At 38.8% G+C, this 19,889-nt stretch overlaps 1 protein-coding gene across 1 annotated transcript in view; it reads left to right on the forward strand.

The window, feature by feature from the left end:
• The window catches only part of LOC105756243 (olfactory receptor 1J4-like), a 66,834-nt gene extending 48,743 nt beyond the window's left edge, over positions 1–18,091 (forward strand). Inside the window, exon 2 of the mRNA XM_012555321.2 lies at positions 17,236–18,091. Coding sequence (XP_012410775.2) covers positions 17,236–18,091 — 856 coding nt within the window. The remainder of the gene's footprint in view (positions 1–17,235) is intronic.
• The last annotated feature ends 1,798 nt before the right edge of the window (positions 18,092–19,889 follow it).

The raw sequence follows: 19,889 nt of genomic DNA on the forward strand, positions 1-19,889 counted from the left end.
TGTTTGGGAAGAAGGAAAGGAAGGAAGGTAGAGAGAGACAAGAAACTGGAAAAAAGAAGAAAAAAAAAATGCTCCAAGGGAGCCCACCAGAAGTGGGTTCCCAACCCAGTGGTGCTGCACAGCCCATCAAGATGGAGTGGATACAGCACACAGAGCCAGATGTTCAGCAGAAGAATAAGGAAGGAAGGTAGAGAGAGACAAGAAACAGAAAAAAAAAAAAAAAAAGAGAAAAAAAAGTCCCAAGGGAGCCCACTGGCATGGTAGCATGGACTGGGGAAGGGGCCCCCTAGCCGAGCATCACCACACAGCCTGTCAAGAAGGAGCAGAAATGGCACAAGGAAAGGAAAGGAGGTAGAGATAGACAAGAAACTGATAAAAGAAAATAAAAAAAAAAAGCACTGTGGAGCCCTCTGGTTTGGCAGCACAGACCAGGGAAGGGGCTACCCAGCCAAGTGGCACTGCACAGCCTGTCTAGAAGGAGCAGAGATGGCATATGGTGCCAGGAGTTCAACATAAAAGAAAGGAAAGATGGTAAAAAGGACAAAAAAACTGAGAAAGGAAAAGAAAAAAAAAAGCCCCACGGGAGCCCACTGGCTTGGTGGCGCAGACCAGGAAAGTGGCACCCCAGCCAAGCAGCACTGAACAGCCTGTCTAGAAGGAGCAGAGATGGCACACAGAGCCAGGTGTTTGAGAGAAAGGAAAGGAAGGAGGTGAGAGACAGAGAAGAAACCAAAAGAAGTCAAAAAAGCAACAACAGCAACAAAAAAATGGCACCGAAGGAGTTGGCCAGTGTGGGCGGGGTGACTCCAAGTGGCAAGGAGCCAGCATCTCCCTGGCCGAGTGACCATGGGCCACTGGAAAGCTGTGGGGCACAAGCAGGGCAAAGAAAGGTAGGGGGTGGGAAAGCACGTATCACTAGGTGCTCTGTCTCCTGCTGGGAGCTCCATGAAGCTGCCTTCCCATACTCCCTGTCTACTGTTCTTGGTGGCTGAAGGGTCTAAGATGGTGAATCCGTGCCACATTAGCTAATAGGGGACCTCCATTCCATAGCTCTCCTAACTCTCTGTTCTCTGTCAGTTTCTTATTCCATTCGGTGGTTTGTTGAGTTCTTTATCCCTTCATTTGATGCTTAGGGTTCCAGGACTGACGTATGTCTCTGTTTTACTTAGTTTTTTGGGTCTTTGCTGTGGAAGGATGGCGTGGTGCTTCTGCCTATAGCAGCTTGTTGGCTCCACCCCATAAAGTGTCTTTTTTTTTTTAGGGAAATAAAGTGTCATAAAAAGGGTTGAATGAGCTAATGACTATAGTTTCTCTGTTTTTTCCCATAGTTGTAAAAATGTGTGTAGTTCCTAGTTCAAATGCCTGTCTGTCTAATGCAGTAGCTGATTAATAAAGTATTTTTTTACAGTTTCCTAAAATATAAACAAAATGCAAAACTTCTGATCTTGCTCGTTGTCTTAATTGTCTAGTGCTGCTATAACAGAAATACCACAAGTGGATGGCTTTAACAAAAAGAAATTTATTTCCCCACAGTCAAGTAGGCTAGAAGTCCAAATTCAGGGTGTCAGCGCCAAGGGAAGGCTTTCTTTTTCTGTTGGCTCTGGAGGAAGATCCTTTTCATCAACCTTTTCCTGGACTAGGAGTTTCTCTGCACAGGAACTGTGGGTCCAAAGGACGCACTCTGCTCCTGGCACTGCTTTCTTGGTGGTATGAGGTTCCTCTGTCTCTCTGCTTGCTCCTTTCTTTTATATTCCAAAAGAAATTGGCTCAAGACACAATCCAATCTTGTAGATTGAGTCCTGCCTCATTAACATAACTGCCGCCTCTTCCCCCCCCCCCGCATTAACATCATAGAGGCAGGATTTACAATACATAGGAAAATCACATCAGATGACAAATAGTGGACAATCACACAATCCTGGGAATCATGGCCTAGCCAAATTGATACATATATTTTTGGAGGACACAATTTAATCCATGACATTCGTTAATTTTATTGTACTCATGGTGGAAAAATCCAACAGAGGTTCATAGGGCAATCATTTCTAACAAATTCCCTAGTTCTAAGAAAGTCTTTTTCACTCTATGGGATTTTTTCTTGATAGGAAAAACTATATTCTCCTGCTTACTTCTAGTTTGGAAAAATGAGCATTGTCTCTTTCTGCCCTAACTGAGGCAACCCATGTCTAGTCGAAGCAAAGATAAACACATGCAAGAGATATCATTCGTTAAGTAAATTTGTATTCCCTATCTACTATGTGCCAGGCACTTTTCTATACAAATAAATGAAAATTTCTCCCCTTGAGGAGTTTACATTCTAGGGAGGGGAGACATAATAAAAACACAAGGTATATGGTGTCTTGTAAGTGTAAGATTATGCTTGTTACAACGACAAGCAGGGCTAAGGAGATAAGGAGGTGGGGCTGCAATTTTATCTAATCTAGTGATCAGAGTATGCTTTCTGAAGAAGGATGGATTTAAGCAAAAACCTTAAGGACAGTGGAAAAGAAGTTGTTGTTTCTATATGAGGGGAAGAGCCTCCCACACAAGGGGAGCAGAAACTGAAAAGGCTCTGAGTCCGGAGAGTGCTTAGCATGCTGAAGAAACAGAAAGGAAGCTAATATGGCTATCAGAGAGTGAGAAGTGTAGTAGTGGTGGTGGTGGTGGGAGATTGGTAGCAGATGAAGTTTAGAGGTAGTAAGTGGTCTGTTTGTGTCAGGTGTTGTAGAAAATTATAAGGTATTTGGTTTAATTCTGAGTGATTTGGGAAAGAATAGAAAGTTGTCAGCAGAGGAGCAACACTATCTGACTAAGTTTTAAAAGTGTCCTGTATCTTTTGCTGAAAATGTACTGAAGGAAGGCAAGTATGAAAACAAGGAGACCAATTATGAGGCTGATTTTGTAAATTTTTTAATTTTACCGATAAGAGATTTTGGTCTCTCGTGTCAGCTTGGGAGCATTAAAAGCCATGATAAATGAATGAATTTTGGGCTCTATAACAAGTCTTGATACATTTAAAAGGATTTAAACCATACAAAGTGTGTTCTCTGACCACAGTGTAATTAAATTAGAAACCAATTAAAAAAAATATCTGGGAAATCTCCAAATATTTGGAAAATAAATAACACATTTCAAAATAACCCATGGATTGAAGAAGAAATAAAAAATGAAATTACAAGGCATTTTGAATGAAATGAAAATGAATAGAAAACATACCAAACTTGTAGGATGTAGCCAAAGCAGTGCAAAGAAGGGAAATACATAGCACTGAACGCCTCTGTTAGGGAAAACGAATGGCCCAGTATCCACCTTAAGAGACTAGATAAAGAAAGCAAATTTAATACAAAGTAAGCAGATGAAAGAAATAGTAAAGATAATGACAATTAATAAAATAGAAAACATAAATAACAGAAAATTTTAATTAAACCAAAAATTGTTTTTTTTTTTAGAAGAACAATAAAATCAATAAGCCTCTAGTCAGGAAAATTGGGGAAAAAATAAAAGAGAAGACACATATTACCAATATTAAGAATGGGAGATAACATCACTACCAATTCTATGGATATTCAAAGGAAAACAAGAGAACCTTATGATCAGCTAATATCAATACATTTGATATCTTTAAGAAAACAAATTGTTTGAGTGACAAAAAATACCAAAGCTCATTCAAGAAGAAATAGATAACCTTAACCACTCTATATCAATTAAATAAATTGAATCTGTGGTTTAAAATCTCCCCATAAAGAAAATTATAGGCACAGATGGTCTCGTGTGAATTCTACCACATGTTTAAGAGAGAAATAATACCAATTATCCAGAAACTCTTCCTGAATATTGAAGAGAAAGGAACTTCACAACTCATTCTAAAGTCCAGCATTACCCTGATACCAAATCCATAAGAAGTTAATACAAGAAAATAAAAGCACAGACTAATATCTCCTATAAACGTTGATGCAAAAAAATTAACAAAATTTTATCAATGAAATGGGTAACACATCTAAAAAATCATCTATATGACACTAAATGTTCAATAATTACTCTGAAGCATAGGTGAGAAGGTTGGGGGACAGTGAGACTAGGTTAATGGGAACATAACAACGAGAATGGAAATAATGAGAATGTTGACAGGATGTGGAGAATGTAACCAATGTCATTGAACAATATGTGTATAAATTGTTGAGTGAGAACCTTTATTGCTGTGGACACTTTCATCAAAAATACAATAAAATGTTATTCAAAAGAAAAGAATAACATATCATGACCAAAGTGGGTTTCATTCCAGCAATGCAAGGTTGGTTTGGCATTTGAAAAGCAATCATTGTAATTCACCTTTTAAATAGACAAATAAATAAAATTCATATATCATCTCAGTATATGCAATAAAATTTTGACAAAATCCAGCATCCATTCTTTTCTTTAATTAATTTTATTGTACTTAGGGTGAAAGTTTACACAAATTAGTTTCTCATTCAAAAATTTATACACAAATTGTTTTGTGACATTGGCTGTCTTCCCCACATTATGTCAGCACTCTCCCCCTTTCCCTTTCCACCCGGGGTTCTCCGTGTCCATTCCTCCAGCTTTCCTGTCCCTTCCTTCCTTCTCTTCTTGACTTTTGGATAGGTGTTGCCCATTTGGTCTAGTATACTTGATTGATCTAAGAAGCACATTCCTCACATGTGTTATTGTTTGTTTTATAGGCCTGCCTAATCTTTGGCTAAAAGGTGGACTTCAGGAGTGGCTTCAGTTCTGAGTCAGCAGGGTGTCTGGAGGCCATAGTCTTGGGGATTCCTCCAGTCTATGTGAGACCAGTAAGTCTGGTCTTTTTTTTTGAGAACTTGAATTTTGTTCTACATCTTTCTCTGACTCTGTCAAGGACCCTCTATTGTGATCCCTGTCATAGTGGTTGGAGGTGGTAGCCAGACACCATCTAATTCTTCTAGGATCAGCCAGTAGAGGCTGTGGTTCAGGTGGTCTATTAGTCCTTTGTACTAATATTTTCCTTGTGTCTTTGTTTTTCTTCTTTTTCCTTTGCCCCTGTCGGGATGGGACCCATAGATGTATATCAGATGGCCACTTGCAAGCTTTTAAGACCCCAGATGCTACTCACCAAAGCAGGGTGTAGACCATTTTCTGTATGAATTATATTATGCTAATTGACCCAGATGACCCCCAAGACCATGGTCCCCAGCCCTCAGCCCCTGTAACTCTGTCCCTCAGGTGTTTGGATGTGTCTGTGAAGTTTCTGTGGCTTTGCCTTGATCTAGTTGTGCTGAGTTTCCCTATAATATGTGTTGTATTCACCTTTACCAAAGTTAACACTTGTCTACTATCCAGTTTGTGATTTCCTTTCCCCACCCCTCTCCTACCTCATAACCATCAAAGATGTTTTTTTTTCTGTGTGTAAACCTTTTCTTGTTTTTCTTATAATAGCAGTCTTATTTGTCTTTTTGTGATTCACTTATTTCACTCAATATAATGCCCTCTAGATTCATCTATGCTGTGAAATGTTTCATGGATTCATCGTTGTTCTTTATTGCAAGCATCCATTGACAAAACATTTCAGAAAACTGGGAATAGAGGGAACTTACTTAAGTTGATAAAGGGCAGCTATGAAAAATCTAAAGCTAACATTATATTTAGTAGTGAAAGACTGAATGTCTTCCCTTTAAGACCAGGGTCAAGATGGAACATTTTCTTTAATTTATATCTTTTAAAAATATATAAATCTCCTTCCAATGAGATGCCATCAAAAAACATAATTCATTCATTCACTCAAGAAACATTTACAGACAGCTTATTCTCTGTTGGCCTACTGAATAGGCTCTGACTTCTGTGGTGAATATTGCATGTCAGCGACTTTAACGGATTACAGTGGTTTTTAAAAAATTCCAAAAATGTGTTCATTATTATTATTATTATTATTTTTACTTATGGAAATCAGAATTGCAAATAGTCCATATGAGATAATATCAGAAAATAAATAATAAAGCATGCAAGAAAATTAATAATGTAATTAAAGCTATAATTAACGTGCATTGCTTTGTCAGTTTGAGGGTAAAATAAAATCAACTTTATGCTAAATTAGCCTTGCTCCCATCTCACTCTTGGGGTCTTTTTTTTTTCTTTTCATTCCCCTCTTTCCCTGATGAATCCAGGAAGCTGTGGGGGTTCTCCATCCCAGGTCAGTTTAGGGTACAATGGCCTTGAGAAGATAAATCCAAGTCCAAGTTTCATCAATAGAGGAAGTCCGTGTTGTCTGGATGTTATTGTTCCTAATCATCTGGTTGTCTGATGTTCGCCCAGTCCATAGAGACCAAATATACCTGCTGCTTCTGTTAATGGCACTAGAACTGAGAATCTTCCCTAAATTTAGAACCACCCCATTAATATCTGCCACCATCAACAGAAATAAATCAGTTGCCCGGGGGAAACTCCTTTGAGACTAGAGTCCATTTTCTTCTACCAAAGTAGTTGATCCATATGAATGTCTCAGGCAACTCTGTAGAGGGCAGGTGAGAAATGCTCTCATAAAATATCATTTGGTCACTAAGGATTGCAGAATTCCTTCACATCTCCATGAAAGACTCATCCATAAATCCTATTTCATTAGGAAAGACATTAGTTATTCAAATTTTTTGTGTGTTATGAGTGTGTAATGTATATACACAAAATTATGAATCATGGTAAAATTAATTCCTATGAACACAATATCAACTTAAAAATTAGAATATCATCAATTGCATCTACATACATTCTTGTCATTATCTTATTCTGGGGCCACTGCCACAGAGGTGACCACTATCCTGATTTTGTGTTTATTGTTACATTAACTTTTGATAGCTTTAATTACATCTCTTAGAACACTAAAAAATATATTGCTTAGATAGATGTACATATTTTACAAACCAACTTTATTGAGGTATAATTTACATACAATAAATGATACCCATTTTAAGTGTAGAGTTTGGTGAATTTTGACAAATGTATGCACCTGTAAAACACAATAAAAAGTTAGAATATTTCTATCATCACAAAATTTCCATAGTCCTGGTCTCAGGGAACATCTAGCTCAATTGGCATAACACAGTTTATAAAGACAATGTTCTACATTCTACCTTGGTGAGTAGTGTCTGGGGTCTTAAAAGCCTGTGAGCAGCCATCTAAGATACTCCACTGGTTTCATCCCTTCGGGAGCAAGGGAGAATGAAGAGAACAGGATACAAGGAATAGATTAGTCCAAAGGACTAATGGACCACAGCTACCAAGGCCTCCACCAGACTGAGTCCAGTACTGCTAGATGGTGCCCGGCTATCACCACTGATTGCTCTGACCGGGATCACAACAGAGGATTCTGGACAGAGCTGGAGAAGGATGTAGAACAAAATCCTAACACACATAAAAAAGACCAGATTTACTGGCCTGAAAGAGATTGGAGAAACCCCGAGAGTATGGCCCCCAGACATCCTTCAGCCGGGGACTGGACAGCCCCATAAAACTAAACAGGACCAATGAGGTACAGCAGTCCAGGGACAAGGACTAGGAGGCAGAAGGGACAGGAAAGCTGGTGATAGGGAACCCAAGGCTGAGTAAGGACAGTGCTGACATGTAGTGGGGTTGTTAACCATTGTCATAGGGCAACATGTGTAATAACTGCTTAATGAGAAACTATTTTGTTCTGTAAACCTTCATCTAAAGTGAGAATAGCAGAACAGCTGGAAGAACGTATTTGATGTCACTGAATTGTGCATGTAGAAATTTTTGAAAAGGTGTATCTTTGGCTATGTATATTTTCACAAAAAAAAAAAAAAAAAAAAACCTTGCGAAGGGAGAGTGTTGACATGTCGTGGGGTTGTTAACCAATGTCATAAAACAATATGTGTACTGACGGTTGAATAAGAAACTATTTGTTCTGTAAACCTTCACCTAAAGTACAGTAAAAAAAAAAGAGAGAGAAAAAAAAGTGTCATAGTCCTTGGCAATCAATCATCTCTCAATCCATGGCCAACAGACAACCACTGATCTCCTTTCTCTCTTTATAGATTAATTTAGTCTGTTAATGTTAAATAAATGGAACCATACAAAATTGTTTTCTTTTGTATCCAACTTCTTTCACTTAGCCCAATATTTTTATGATTCATCCATTTGTTGTGTATATAAGCAGATATGTTCTTGTTATTGCTGACTATTGTTCATTTCCAACCACTAGAAAAGACAACATGTTTGGAAAAGGAGAGCGTCTGCAAAAATGACGAAAAACCTCAGTGCGGTGGACTGACACATAGCCACAACAATGGACTCAAAGATACCAACAATCATGAAGATGGCACAGGCCTGGGCACTGTTTTGTTCTGTTATACATAAGGGCACCATGAATCGGAGCTGACTTGACAACAGTTAACAACAAGAATGTTCAATTGCATGGCTATACCACAATTTGCTTACTTGGTCACTTACTGACGGACATTTAGGTTGTTTCCAGTTTGTGGTTATTATAAATAAATAATATATATATAATATAAAATAAATAAAGCTTCTATATTTATGTAAAATATTTGTGTAGATAGATCTTTTAAAAAATTCTCTTTGATAAATATCTAGGCATGAAACTACTGACTGGATTACGGTAACTATATGTTTAACTTTAAAATAAACTGCCAAAATATTTTTTTCCAAAGGGTCTGTACATTTTTATATTTACGTCACAGATACATGGGAGATCTAATTGCTCCACATTCTTGCCATTTGGTAGTGTCAGTTGGCTTAATTTTAGCCATATGAATCCACAATAATAAGTGAAGCTTTCTGTAAGCCTCTCTCAACAGCTGATATAACAAGTGGGCAGAAAACCAGTAAAGATGTAGAAGACTTGAACAACACTATTAGCCTATTTAATTGATATTTATAGAACATTTCATCTAACAAAAGCTAAATGTACAGTTTTTCAGTATGTACCAAAACCAAAAACCCATTGCCTTCGAGTCAATTCCAACTCATAGCGACCCTATAGGACAGAGTAGAATTGCCCCGTAGGGTTTCTAAGGAGCTGCTGGTGGATTCAAACTGCCAAGATTTTTGGTTAGCAGCCATAACTCTTACCCACTGCACCACCAGTGCTCCACAGTAATAGGTGAAGCTTTCCATAAGCCTCTTCCAACAATTGATATAACAAGTGGGCAGAAAATCAATAAATATATAGAAGACTGGGACAACACCATAAGCCTACTTGATATTTATAGAACACTCCAACTAACAAAAGCTAAACATACAGCTTTTCAATATTTACCAAGATAGACCATTTTCTGGGCCATGAAACAAGTCTCAAAAGATTTAAAAAGCATACAGTCATGAAAAGTATGTATTCTCACTGTCAAAAAAAATCCAAATCCGTTGCTGTTGAGTCAATTCCAACTCATTCTCACCACAGTAGAATTAAATTAGCAACCATAACAGAAAGAGCTCTGGAAAATCTCTTAAATAATTGAAAACAACATAAAAAACAAAACAAAACTTTAAACATATCATGGATTAAAGAAGAAATTAAAAGGGTAATTATAGATTATTTCCAACTGAATGAAAATGAAAACATAACATCTCAAAACTTGTGAGACACCACTAAAATCCTATTTTGGGGAAACTTTATAGCACTTAATGGCTGTATTAGTAAAGAGGAAGGATCTCAGATCAATGACTTCATATTCCACCTTAGGAAATAAGACAAAGTAGAGCAAATTAAATCCAAAGTAAGCAGGAAAAATAAAGACCAGAACACAAATCAAAGAACTGGAAAACAGAATAACAAGAAAGAAAAATAAATTAAAGCAAAAAGCTTCTTTGGGAAGATCAGTATGATTGATAGACTTCTTGACTGATTGAAAGTAAAAAGAAAATACACAAATTGAAAATATCAGGAATAAGAGAGGTGTTGCCACTACATATGACACACATATTAATGGACTAATAAAGACATATTATTAAGAACTTTATGCCAATAAATTCAACTTCTTAGATGAAATGGATCAATCCCTTGAAAGACACAAACTACCAAAGCTCACACAAGAGGATGCTTTGTAAATGAACTGGATACCACCGGTCCTGAGAAGAGAAATAAGGGACCAAAGGAGGCTTCGAGGGTCCTCGCATCATTGAAGAGCTTGCAAGTACTCCTCCTTTGCTTCCCGGGAGCCCCTGAGATCTGTTCACTTTATCCCAAAACACAGTTCCGTGTTTTGTTGCACGATTTTCCTGCCTTGGACCGCAGTACTAGCACTGGCCACCAGGGGGCGGGCAGCCTCTTCTCGCAGGCGTGACCACTGGTTTGCTGGAGCCAACTGGAACCAAGGAAGAGTCACCCAGAGGTCCTTGCTTCGGACTCACACCTCCTATTATTAATATTTATAGCCACATTCTGATACAGCCAGAGGAGGAAGGGGTCTCCAAGGTCATCTTATTTATTCATCAGCAGCTATGCCCCAAGCACTCTTCTGTGCCAGGTGTTGGGTTAGGCCCTGGGTGAGGCACTAAAAATGACTGGCATGGTCCCTGTCCTCCAGAAGTTAACAGTCTGAAGGGGGAGATGGACAAAATATGAAAACAAATACATACGAAAGACAAGAGCAAGTTCTATAGAGAAAATAATCAAAGTGATTGGCTGATTTTGTACCAAAGGGTGATGGTATCTGATTTTCATTTAATTTCAATGCCCTCATGGTGCAGACTGAAAAACTAAGAGGGAAAGTGACTTTCCCAAGATTACACTGCCAGATCTCAGCTCTGCTTTGAGGTGTACTCCACACTGCTTCCCACCCCTTCTTGTAATTCTTTCATCTCTACATTTGTGCATTAGCTACACTAGACACTAGCCCTGGGTTTTGTAGGTATTATCTCACATACACCTGATGAAGTCCTTAGGAAGCAGATGCTAAAATGATCCCCATTGTGCAGGTTGGGAGATAGGAGAGGCCCTGAGAGGCACAATGACTCGTCCAAGTTCACATAACTGGAAAGAGGGAGGAGCCAGTCTGAACCCAGCTGTGTCTCCTCAAAGCTGGGGCCCTGGCTGCACCCAGACCTTTCCTGGGGGCTATGGGGAAGTCTAAGGAGCCCTGAGAGTTCAGTGGTTAAGCGCTCAGCTGCTAACTGAAAGGTGGGGGGTTCGAACCCACCAGCCATTCTATAGGAGAAAGACATGGCAATCTGCTTCTGTAGAGATAACAGCCTAGGAAACCCTATGGGGCAATTCTACACTGTCCTATAGGATCTCTGAGTAGGAATTGGCTCAATGGCAGCGGGTTTTATGTGTCTAGTTTTGCAGATGGCAAGGGGGAGGAGGGAGAAGGAGGGAGAGCAATTAGTAGCCAACTCACTTGACTGGAGATGCTTGAGGTGGCAGGATGTTCTCCTTTTGTATCCAGACTTCTTCAGGATCTAGCCTCAGGAAACCCCATGTGAGAGAGTGAGAGCCTTTTCAGGTGCTGCAGAAGCTGGTTCAGTCCTCACCCCAGAAGCTTCTGGCCATTTTGTAGGAGGAACCCAAAGTTAACACAGGGCGGCCCCAGGGAGGCCATTCCAGGCTAGGCCACCACTGTGATCCTGACTGGGCAGCTGTACACCCCCTCCCTCAGACCATTCCAGCCCCCAGGCCAGAAAACTAGAAGGCTAGAAGGTCCCTGAGCTCTGCAACAAGTACCTACAAGGTAGGTAGTTTTTAGCTGCAGAGCCCATTAGCGGTCCTTAACACTATCCTTGTGGATATTTTCAATTTGACACTAAATCAGATCAGATTCTATAGATTTAGTTGTTTTTAATCGTTGTAAAAATATAGATAATACAATATTTGCCAATTCAATGTTTTTCACATGTACAATTCAGTGATACCAGTTACGTCAATCATGTTGTACAACCATCACCAACATCCGTTGCCAAAATTTCTCTCACCCTAAACAGAAACTCAGTGTTTCCTAAACAATGATTTCCTTTTTCTCCCTCCCTCCTGCCCCTGGTAACCACTATTAAAATTAATTTCTATACATTTTCCTATTCTAAGTATTTCCTATTGGCGAGATCATACAATATTTGTCCTTTTGTGATTGGCTTATTTCACTCAGCATAATGTTTTCAAGGTTCATGCATGTTTTGGCATGTCTCAGGGCTTCACTTCTCTTTATGGCTGAGTAATATTCCATCTTTAGATTACTTTTATGATGCTTTGGCATTTTGCCTTCCACAACTACAGAATCTCTCTTCCTTTGTACTTTGCCAACATTCGTTTTTGCCATCCATTGCCATCATGCCAATTCCAACTCATAGCGACCCCAGAGGGTTTCCAAGGCTGTAAATCTCTATGGAAGCTGACTGCCACATCTTTCTCCTGGGAAGCTACTGGTGCTTTTGAACCACTGACCTTTCTGTTAGCAGTCGATTGCTTTAACCACCGCACCACCAGGGCTCAGTTGACATAAGGATGTAGAGTGACAAATTCTCCCTCTTCCCAATCCCCAGACCTACTCTATAAACACTAATAGCTTCCAGATGTTTTCCATATGTATAAACTTCTGTACATATATGTAATTTTCATAAAATTTTGATGGCTGCATATTCCAACAAATGAATATACAAAATGTACTTATTAAGTGCTCCATTGGTGTTTCCGTTTTTATTTTTTAACAAATCTGAGATTCTTTCTTTTAATAGGTTATTTAATCACTTTTACATTGATTACATTTATTTCACTTTGATAAAAGCTATGTTTGGTCTTAATTCTATCATCTTATTTTGTGTAATTTCTGTTTTTATAACTTCCTTTTGAAAAATACTTTGTTTTATGTTCATGTTTTCTTTGTTTTGGGATTTCCATTCTCATCTAATTACTTCTTCTTAGACATGTTATCAGGAGGGATCAGTCACTGGAGAAGGACATTATGCTTGGTAAAGCAGACAGTCAGCAAAAGAGAGGAAGACCTTCAACGAGATGGACTGACACAGTGGCTACAATGATGGGCTCAAGCATAGCAACAATCGTGAAAATGGCGCAGGACCGGGCAATGTTTTGTTCTGTTGTACATAGGGTGGCTATGAGTCAGAACTGATTCGACGGCACTGAACAACACAACTACTATTCAGTTTATGACAGTCTTATTATTACTATTGTATTATTATTATTATTAATTTGACAATATGAAGATTTATAATATTAACATCCTGTTCTGAGGTATAATATTAACAAAAATCTTTTTAGGAAAACCTGAGCCTGGCCACTGGATCCATTCATGGAAGCAGCCTGCTCAAGGCAGGAATATGAAACATGAGTTGTGGAAGTCCAGATCCCCACTGATACCTAAAAAACATACTGTTCCCCAAGTCGACCAGCCCAATTTTTAATGGATCTGGGACACTCTCTGACTGGGTCCTGTTACAGGCCCCTTGTGCTATGCTTTTAATTAAAAATCCCAAGTTGATTAAAGCATGAGATGATACTTCTTCCCCTCAGCACTATTGTTATTTATTGTATTTTTCATTGTCCTTGTAATCTTTGCGGATATGAATAAATAACAGTGTATTCTAGAAAAAAATTACTTAAAAAACCTTATATATAAATTAAACTGGTACAACTTTACTTTTATTAATAATTTTCAACAAATAAAAATGCAACATACACCAAGTGTATTATCACATTACCTACTCTATACATTTTATACTGATATCTATTTATACATACTGCTAGTTAAGAACACTTGTATTTTTAAGGTTAGAGTCCATAATTTGATTAGTTATAATTACTAGAAAAAACAGGTCTGCAGAGTTCAAATTTTAACAGATGATTTGAAAAAAAGGCAGAAAATTATTTGCTAACAATTTACTAAGGAGCACATAGCATTCATCTTCTAGCCGGCATTGAAGAAGTGGAGCCAGAGATGCATGGAATCAATTTGGAATCAATTTTGTGAAGGGTTTAGTAGAAAGCATCTCTTTAAAGGGTTTTCTATGGTTTTGTGACAAACTTGCAGCAATAGAATGCCGACTCTACAGTCTACGGGCAGGAGACAAAGATTCCTAGAAACTATCCTACTCTCCAGGGTCCAACTGTGATGATGGAATATCAGTTTGCTCACTCGTTTGTTCTTGAAATGGCATGAGTTTCAGAAACAAGAGATCTGGGGTTCACTCACCCAGCCTCCAGCTGGATTGTTTCCAATGTAAACTGAAAAGGCAAAAAGCTCCATGAGTCATCAAATTCCTAGTAGATGCTTTGTGGTTATTATCATTATTCCTCCAAGGATGAACTCTCCTTTTGCTTGCTATCAACAAACAGTTCTTTCCCCATGGGAGGCCAAGGGCAAATGAAGCAATTATTTGCTGTTACTCTCTAATTTGGAGCTTGGGTTGGGGGGATTTGCCCTCCCGGGGCCTTTCTGTGTTTTGTAAGGTAGAACCCCAGCCAGTGCCGAGGAGCTGTGAACAGGAGTGTCTGAATATATCTACCTTGTCTGGTTGTGAACTGGTAACTCTTCTTCCTGTTTCAATGCATCTTTGACTTAGAGACTGAATCTGCTTCACAGGACTCTGGATCTTCTAGAGAGAAATGGAAGAACCATCCCATACTTTGTGCCTGAAGGAATCTGTGCTTTTCACCTAAGAGGCCGTGTCAGAGGAGGAGTAGACTTTACATTCTTCATACTGTATCAGTGGTATGGAATCAGTGGTATGATTGTATGTAGGTGTGTCAAGTATGTGCTACTGATTCCTAGCATGATCTACCCCTCCTCAAACCAACTTCAAGTAGAGTAATTTATCTGGAACTGATAATCTATGCAAAATTTAGAGGATAGGGCAAACACATATTTTCTCTCATTTATCTTTCATCCTCAATTGAGTCATGTTGGTTTTTCCTCCAAATTTTATCCCAAATTTCTTCAATTGTCTTCATCTCTGCTGTCACAATCCAGGTGTAAGTAGCTAGTATTTTGTAGCTGAACTACTGCAATAGTGTCCCGTTAAGATTCCTCCTGACCTTCTTCCCTTACTATAGTATGTTCACCCAGTAGCGAGCAAAATATTTAAAAATTTTTCCATCACTTCTTTACTTAAAGATTCTCATGGGTGTTTTATTGCTCTGAGAATAAAATTGAAATTTTTATCATGGTAGAAAAGGCCTTAATAACCTGACTCCTAGATAATTCTCCAACCTTCTATCCTTCTTTTGCTAACCAAGTTCCTGTATTTTTTCTGTTCCTTAAACACTCTAAGCTCTTTCTTCTCCCCTAGAGTCTTGCACTTGATATTCATTGTAACTAGAATGGCCTCTTCTAGAATCTTCACATGACAATCTTTTTCTTATTATTTATGACTCATTACAAAAAACCCATCGAAAGAGGCTTCTTCACCACCTTAGCTTCCTATAATCCAAGATATATACTAAAATGGAAAATGCACATATCTCGCCATTCCATTTCTAGGAATTTATCCTATATTTTCCCATTGCAAATTAATATTGAATAATGCTATTATTTGTAATATATATTGAATAATGCTATTATTTGTAATATATTTGGAAATAGGAAAAATTGGAAGCAATATAAATGCCCATCAGACAACTAATTTGCTTATCTATTGCAATAGACTGGATATTAACATGTTATTGACTATTAAAACTGAATGTGTAATTTTTCTCAGGTAAAAATATCAAGTTAATAATTTTCTTTCTTGTAAAAATTTAGGTAACACATTTGCCAATTCAATGTTTTTCACTGTACAATTCAACAAAACCAATTACAGACAGGATTTTTAATGCGGAGGGCTAAAGAACTAGGGATTTTAAGGATCATGTCAGTCAAGCTGAGAATTTGTAGATAACGGAATCTTTACTTAACTCCATAGATGACTGATAACTCCTACAGTGAGGCATCTCTCAGCTACCAGAGAATGACCTTGAGATTGATTAGTAGTCCTTATATATTACATGGGTTCTGTTTTTTCAGTAGATAGAACCATCCTGATCTTATTTCTTATTATTTTGTAAAGGTTCACATATGCAGGTCTAAGACTAGTGGACTTGAAGCAAAAAGAGAAAGGAATGATAGATGGTACTAGCAGTATAAAAGTGTTAGAAATATTATAAGAAAAATACCAGATTTGAGTGACTGGTATAAAAGCTAGGGTAAGATCATAGGAAAATGATAAGCTGTTATTTGGTAAAGTAGATTAGACAAATTCTTATAAAGGGTTTCTTCTTTGACAACTTTAGGATGGGACTGGAAAAGCCAATGACTTTCCCGGTGTTCTGAAGACTTGAACAAGAGAACTCTGGTTTGAACTGAGGGAGAAGATACGGTAGGAACTTGGAAGAGAAATTAGATTTTCTTTCTTCCCCATTCCATGAAAATTTCCAAAGAAAGGGTAATGGTAGACTGAAAATGTTGAGGAGTGGGAAAGAATTTTGATAAGGAAGGACTGATGGCTATACTACAAGGTATGCCACTAGCTCCTTTATGTTACTGACATAGATTCCTGTCCTTAAACTCCTTGCCTTGGGTAGTTACTTATAAGGTCTCTCATCATGTGTGCACTTCTGAATTTCTGAGAGATGCAGAGCAGCCCACTGGGTTGTCTCATCCTATGCAATCCATGGAAATAAAACATTAACCAAAGAGTGTGAGAGAAGAATAGGAAGAGAGGGGTTAAAGGAGGACAATAGACTAATTAGACTGTCTCTCTCTTGTACTCTTCCTTCAGTTCCTAAATGAAAGGTTGACAGTATGAACCCACCCCGTGTTGTCTCAAAAGAAAGGAGTAATGATGTGTTTCTAAAAGGTCACAGCCTTGAAAACCCTATGGAGTGCTGTTCCACTCTGTAACACATGGGGTCGTCATGAGTTGGAATGAACTCAACGGCAACTTTTTTTTTTTTTTAATTTAGTAGTCTCTCTAACAGCCAGTTAGTTACCTAGCCTTGCACCTTAGATTCTTAATCTCGAGTTTGAACCTGGTCTGATCTGATAAATCATTCTGATGTTTCATGGTTCCTCCAAAATAGCTTTGTTTATTTCTAGGTGGACCCATAATAGCCCGTGGTCAGACTGTTACTGACTCTCTTTAGTGGAGCACATAGCATGAGATATCCAAGATTCATACCCCGAGTAGTTCAAATACACATTCTTATTATGCGACCATCATAATAATTTCTTATTCTTTCACATTGTCATCTCTTTTTTGATCTACAGCAAAAGAGAAGAACAGGATGAGGAGGGATAATCAGAGCAGTGTGTCCAAATTCTTCCTCCTAGGGCTCCCCATCCAGCCGGAGCAGCAGGGCATATACCAAACTCCCATGTACTTCTTCCTCAGCCACTTGGCTTTTACTGACATCTCTTTCTCATCAGTCACATCACCAAAGATGCTGATGAACATGCAAACACAGAGTCAATCCATCTCATATGCTGGGTGCATTTCTCAGGTGTATTTTTTCTTATTTTTTGGTGATACTGACAGCTTCCTTCTCACCTCAATGGCCTATGACAGGTATGTGGCCTTTTGTCACCACCTCCACTATACCACCATCATGAGTCAAAGGCTGTGTTTCCCCCTAGTAATTGTGTCCTGGGTCTTATCCTTTGCCAGTGCTCTATTGCACACACTGCTGCTGGCCCGTCTCTCTTTCTGCGGAGACAACACTGTCCCTCACTTCTTCTGTGACCTCTCTGCATTACTTAAGCTGTCCAGCTCAGACACCTCAACCAATGAGCTGGTATTCCTCACTGTGGGGGTTGTGGTCATTACCTTTCCATTCGTATGCATCCTGGTCTCCTGTGGCCTCATTGGGGCCACTATTCTGAGAGTTCCCTCAACAAAGGGAATCCGCAAAGCCTTGTCTACCTGTGGTTCCCACCTCTCTGTGGTGTTTCTATACTATGGGGCAATTGTTGGATTGTACTTTTTCCCCTCATCCAGTAACTCCAATGACAAAGATGTCATTGTGGCCATATTATACACTCTGGTTACTCCCATGCTAAATCCTTTTATCTATAGTCTGAGGAATAGGGACATGAAAGGAGCGCTGGGAAATATACTCAATAGAAGAACATTTTCACCATAGTGTGCACTGAATTTGGGTGGATGTTGTGACTAGTTTTGTTTAGAAGATGTTAACAAACATGTTAAGAGTCTTGAAAAGAGCTGTGCATGGTGGTTTGCTCTTTGGGAACCCAGAGACTGTCATGTGAAGAAACACATGCTAGTCTAATAGAGAATGAAAGACCACAGGAAGAAGGGCTCTAGCTGTCCCAACCATCCTGGCCATACCAAGTGAGACCTACAGCTGTTAGGGATACTTTCTAGAACATGCATACGCAGATAATCCAGCGCAGTCTAGTACTGCTCAGCTGACCTATAGAATTGTGAGCAAATAAAATGGTTGTTGGTTTAAGCCACTGTGTTTTGGGTTGGTTTTTGTTTTGTTTTGTTTTGTTTACAAAGTTAACTGATTCGCTTCTCGTATTCCTGTGGCATTCACAATCCTTATCCATGCTGATGACTTCTTACTAAGAACACCTAAGAGTCTCTGCCTGAGAACTATTTCACTTCTCCTAAGAACAGGGGCAAACTCTGTCTGCTCTCAGACAGGCCAGAAGGGATAGCAATTTAATAGTTCCAGAGGAATCTCTTAGTCAAGGACAGTTAGGAGCAGTGGAAACAAATCCCAGCTATCTTATACATTGGGTGGGACACCTCTGAGGCATGTTCTAAGAGGACCATTTCTCAAAAATCTGAACCTCAATTCCCCTCAGTGGTAACCTACTATTACCATACACTATATTGACTACCTAGCTTTCCATGTCTCATATCACCACTCACCTATTGGTTCTTCCTGGAATCACCTTCCTAAAAAACTGCTTGTATTCAAATACTTCCCTCAGGGTCTTCCTCTGGAAGACCTCTCAGACAGCAAGTACAGAAGTGGTGTTATGAAGACATTCAGGATAGGATTCTGGCTTAGGATCACTTGATGATCAAAGAACACATTGCTGGTGTTAGGTAGAATGGTGATAACTGTGCAGTGCAGAAGTATCATAATTACTAAAATTCTCATCTGATGTAAATTGGGTTGATGTATCAGTGTGAGGGGAAGCACAGCCTTATAAAACAGATAGAATACTTTGAAAGGTATGGGCACTTAGCAATTATAAGATCCATGGAGTTGGTTGGCCTTTGTTAATGATGCTAGATACCAAAGTGGGGAAAAATAACAATCTCAGGTCAGTCACCTAACAATTCAGGACTGTGTGTGACAATGAAAAAGACCATCATTTTCTTTTTTGGAAGTCAGACTGTGCAGAAAAGAAGACACAAGATTTGATTATATGATGATGGCAAATATCCTGTAAATAACATCGCAGATAAGCTTACTCTGGGGAAAAAAGAATGTGAGTGGCAAGGGAATGAACTATGAAGAATCTGGCAAGCCCTGTCAAGATCTCTGAGTACTCACCGTTTCTGAATATGCCAATGACTTCTTACTCTAAGTACCAACAACTTTCTGACTGAGATATTTCTGTCTAGGGACATGTGCTTGGCTTAATGTATGGGACTGGCTGAAAGCGTAGAGAAGTTAATACTCCTGGAAAAATCCCTCAGTAAATGGTGGATGGGAGTTGATGGATATATACCTTAGTTTCTTCTCTCTTTGGTAAAAACAATTTAAGGAGTGTTTTTTACTGGTTCCCAGAGATGTTTGGGTGATTGTTCCCTAGTTAACTACAGCAGTAACCTAGTCAATAGCATATCCTTTAATGGTTGCCCTCCCTTCTCTTTCTTAAACCCCATTTCCCTAAGTTGCATCTTAGGACCCTCCAAAGTAAATTACTTGCATTCAAATCCTTTTTCTCAGAGTTTCA

This window comes from Trichechus manatus, unplaced genomic scaffold, assembly GCF_000243295.1.
Source record: "Trichechus manatus latirostris isolate Lorelei unplaced genomic scaffold, TriManLat1.0 scaffold00038, whole genome shotgun sequence".
In the NCBI taxonomy this organism is placed as follows: Eukaryota; Metazoa; Chordata; class Mammalia; order Sirenia; family Trichechidae; genus Trichechus; species Trichechus manatus.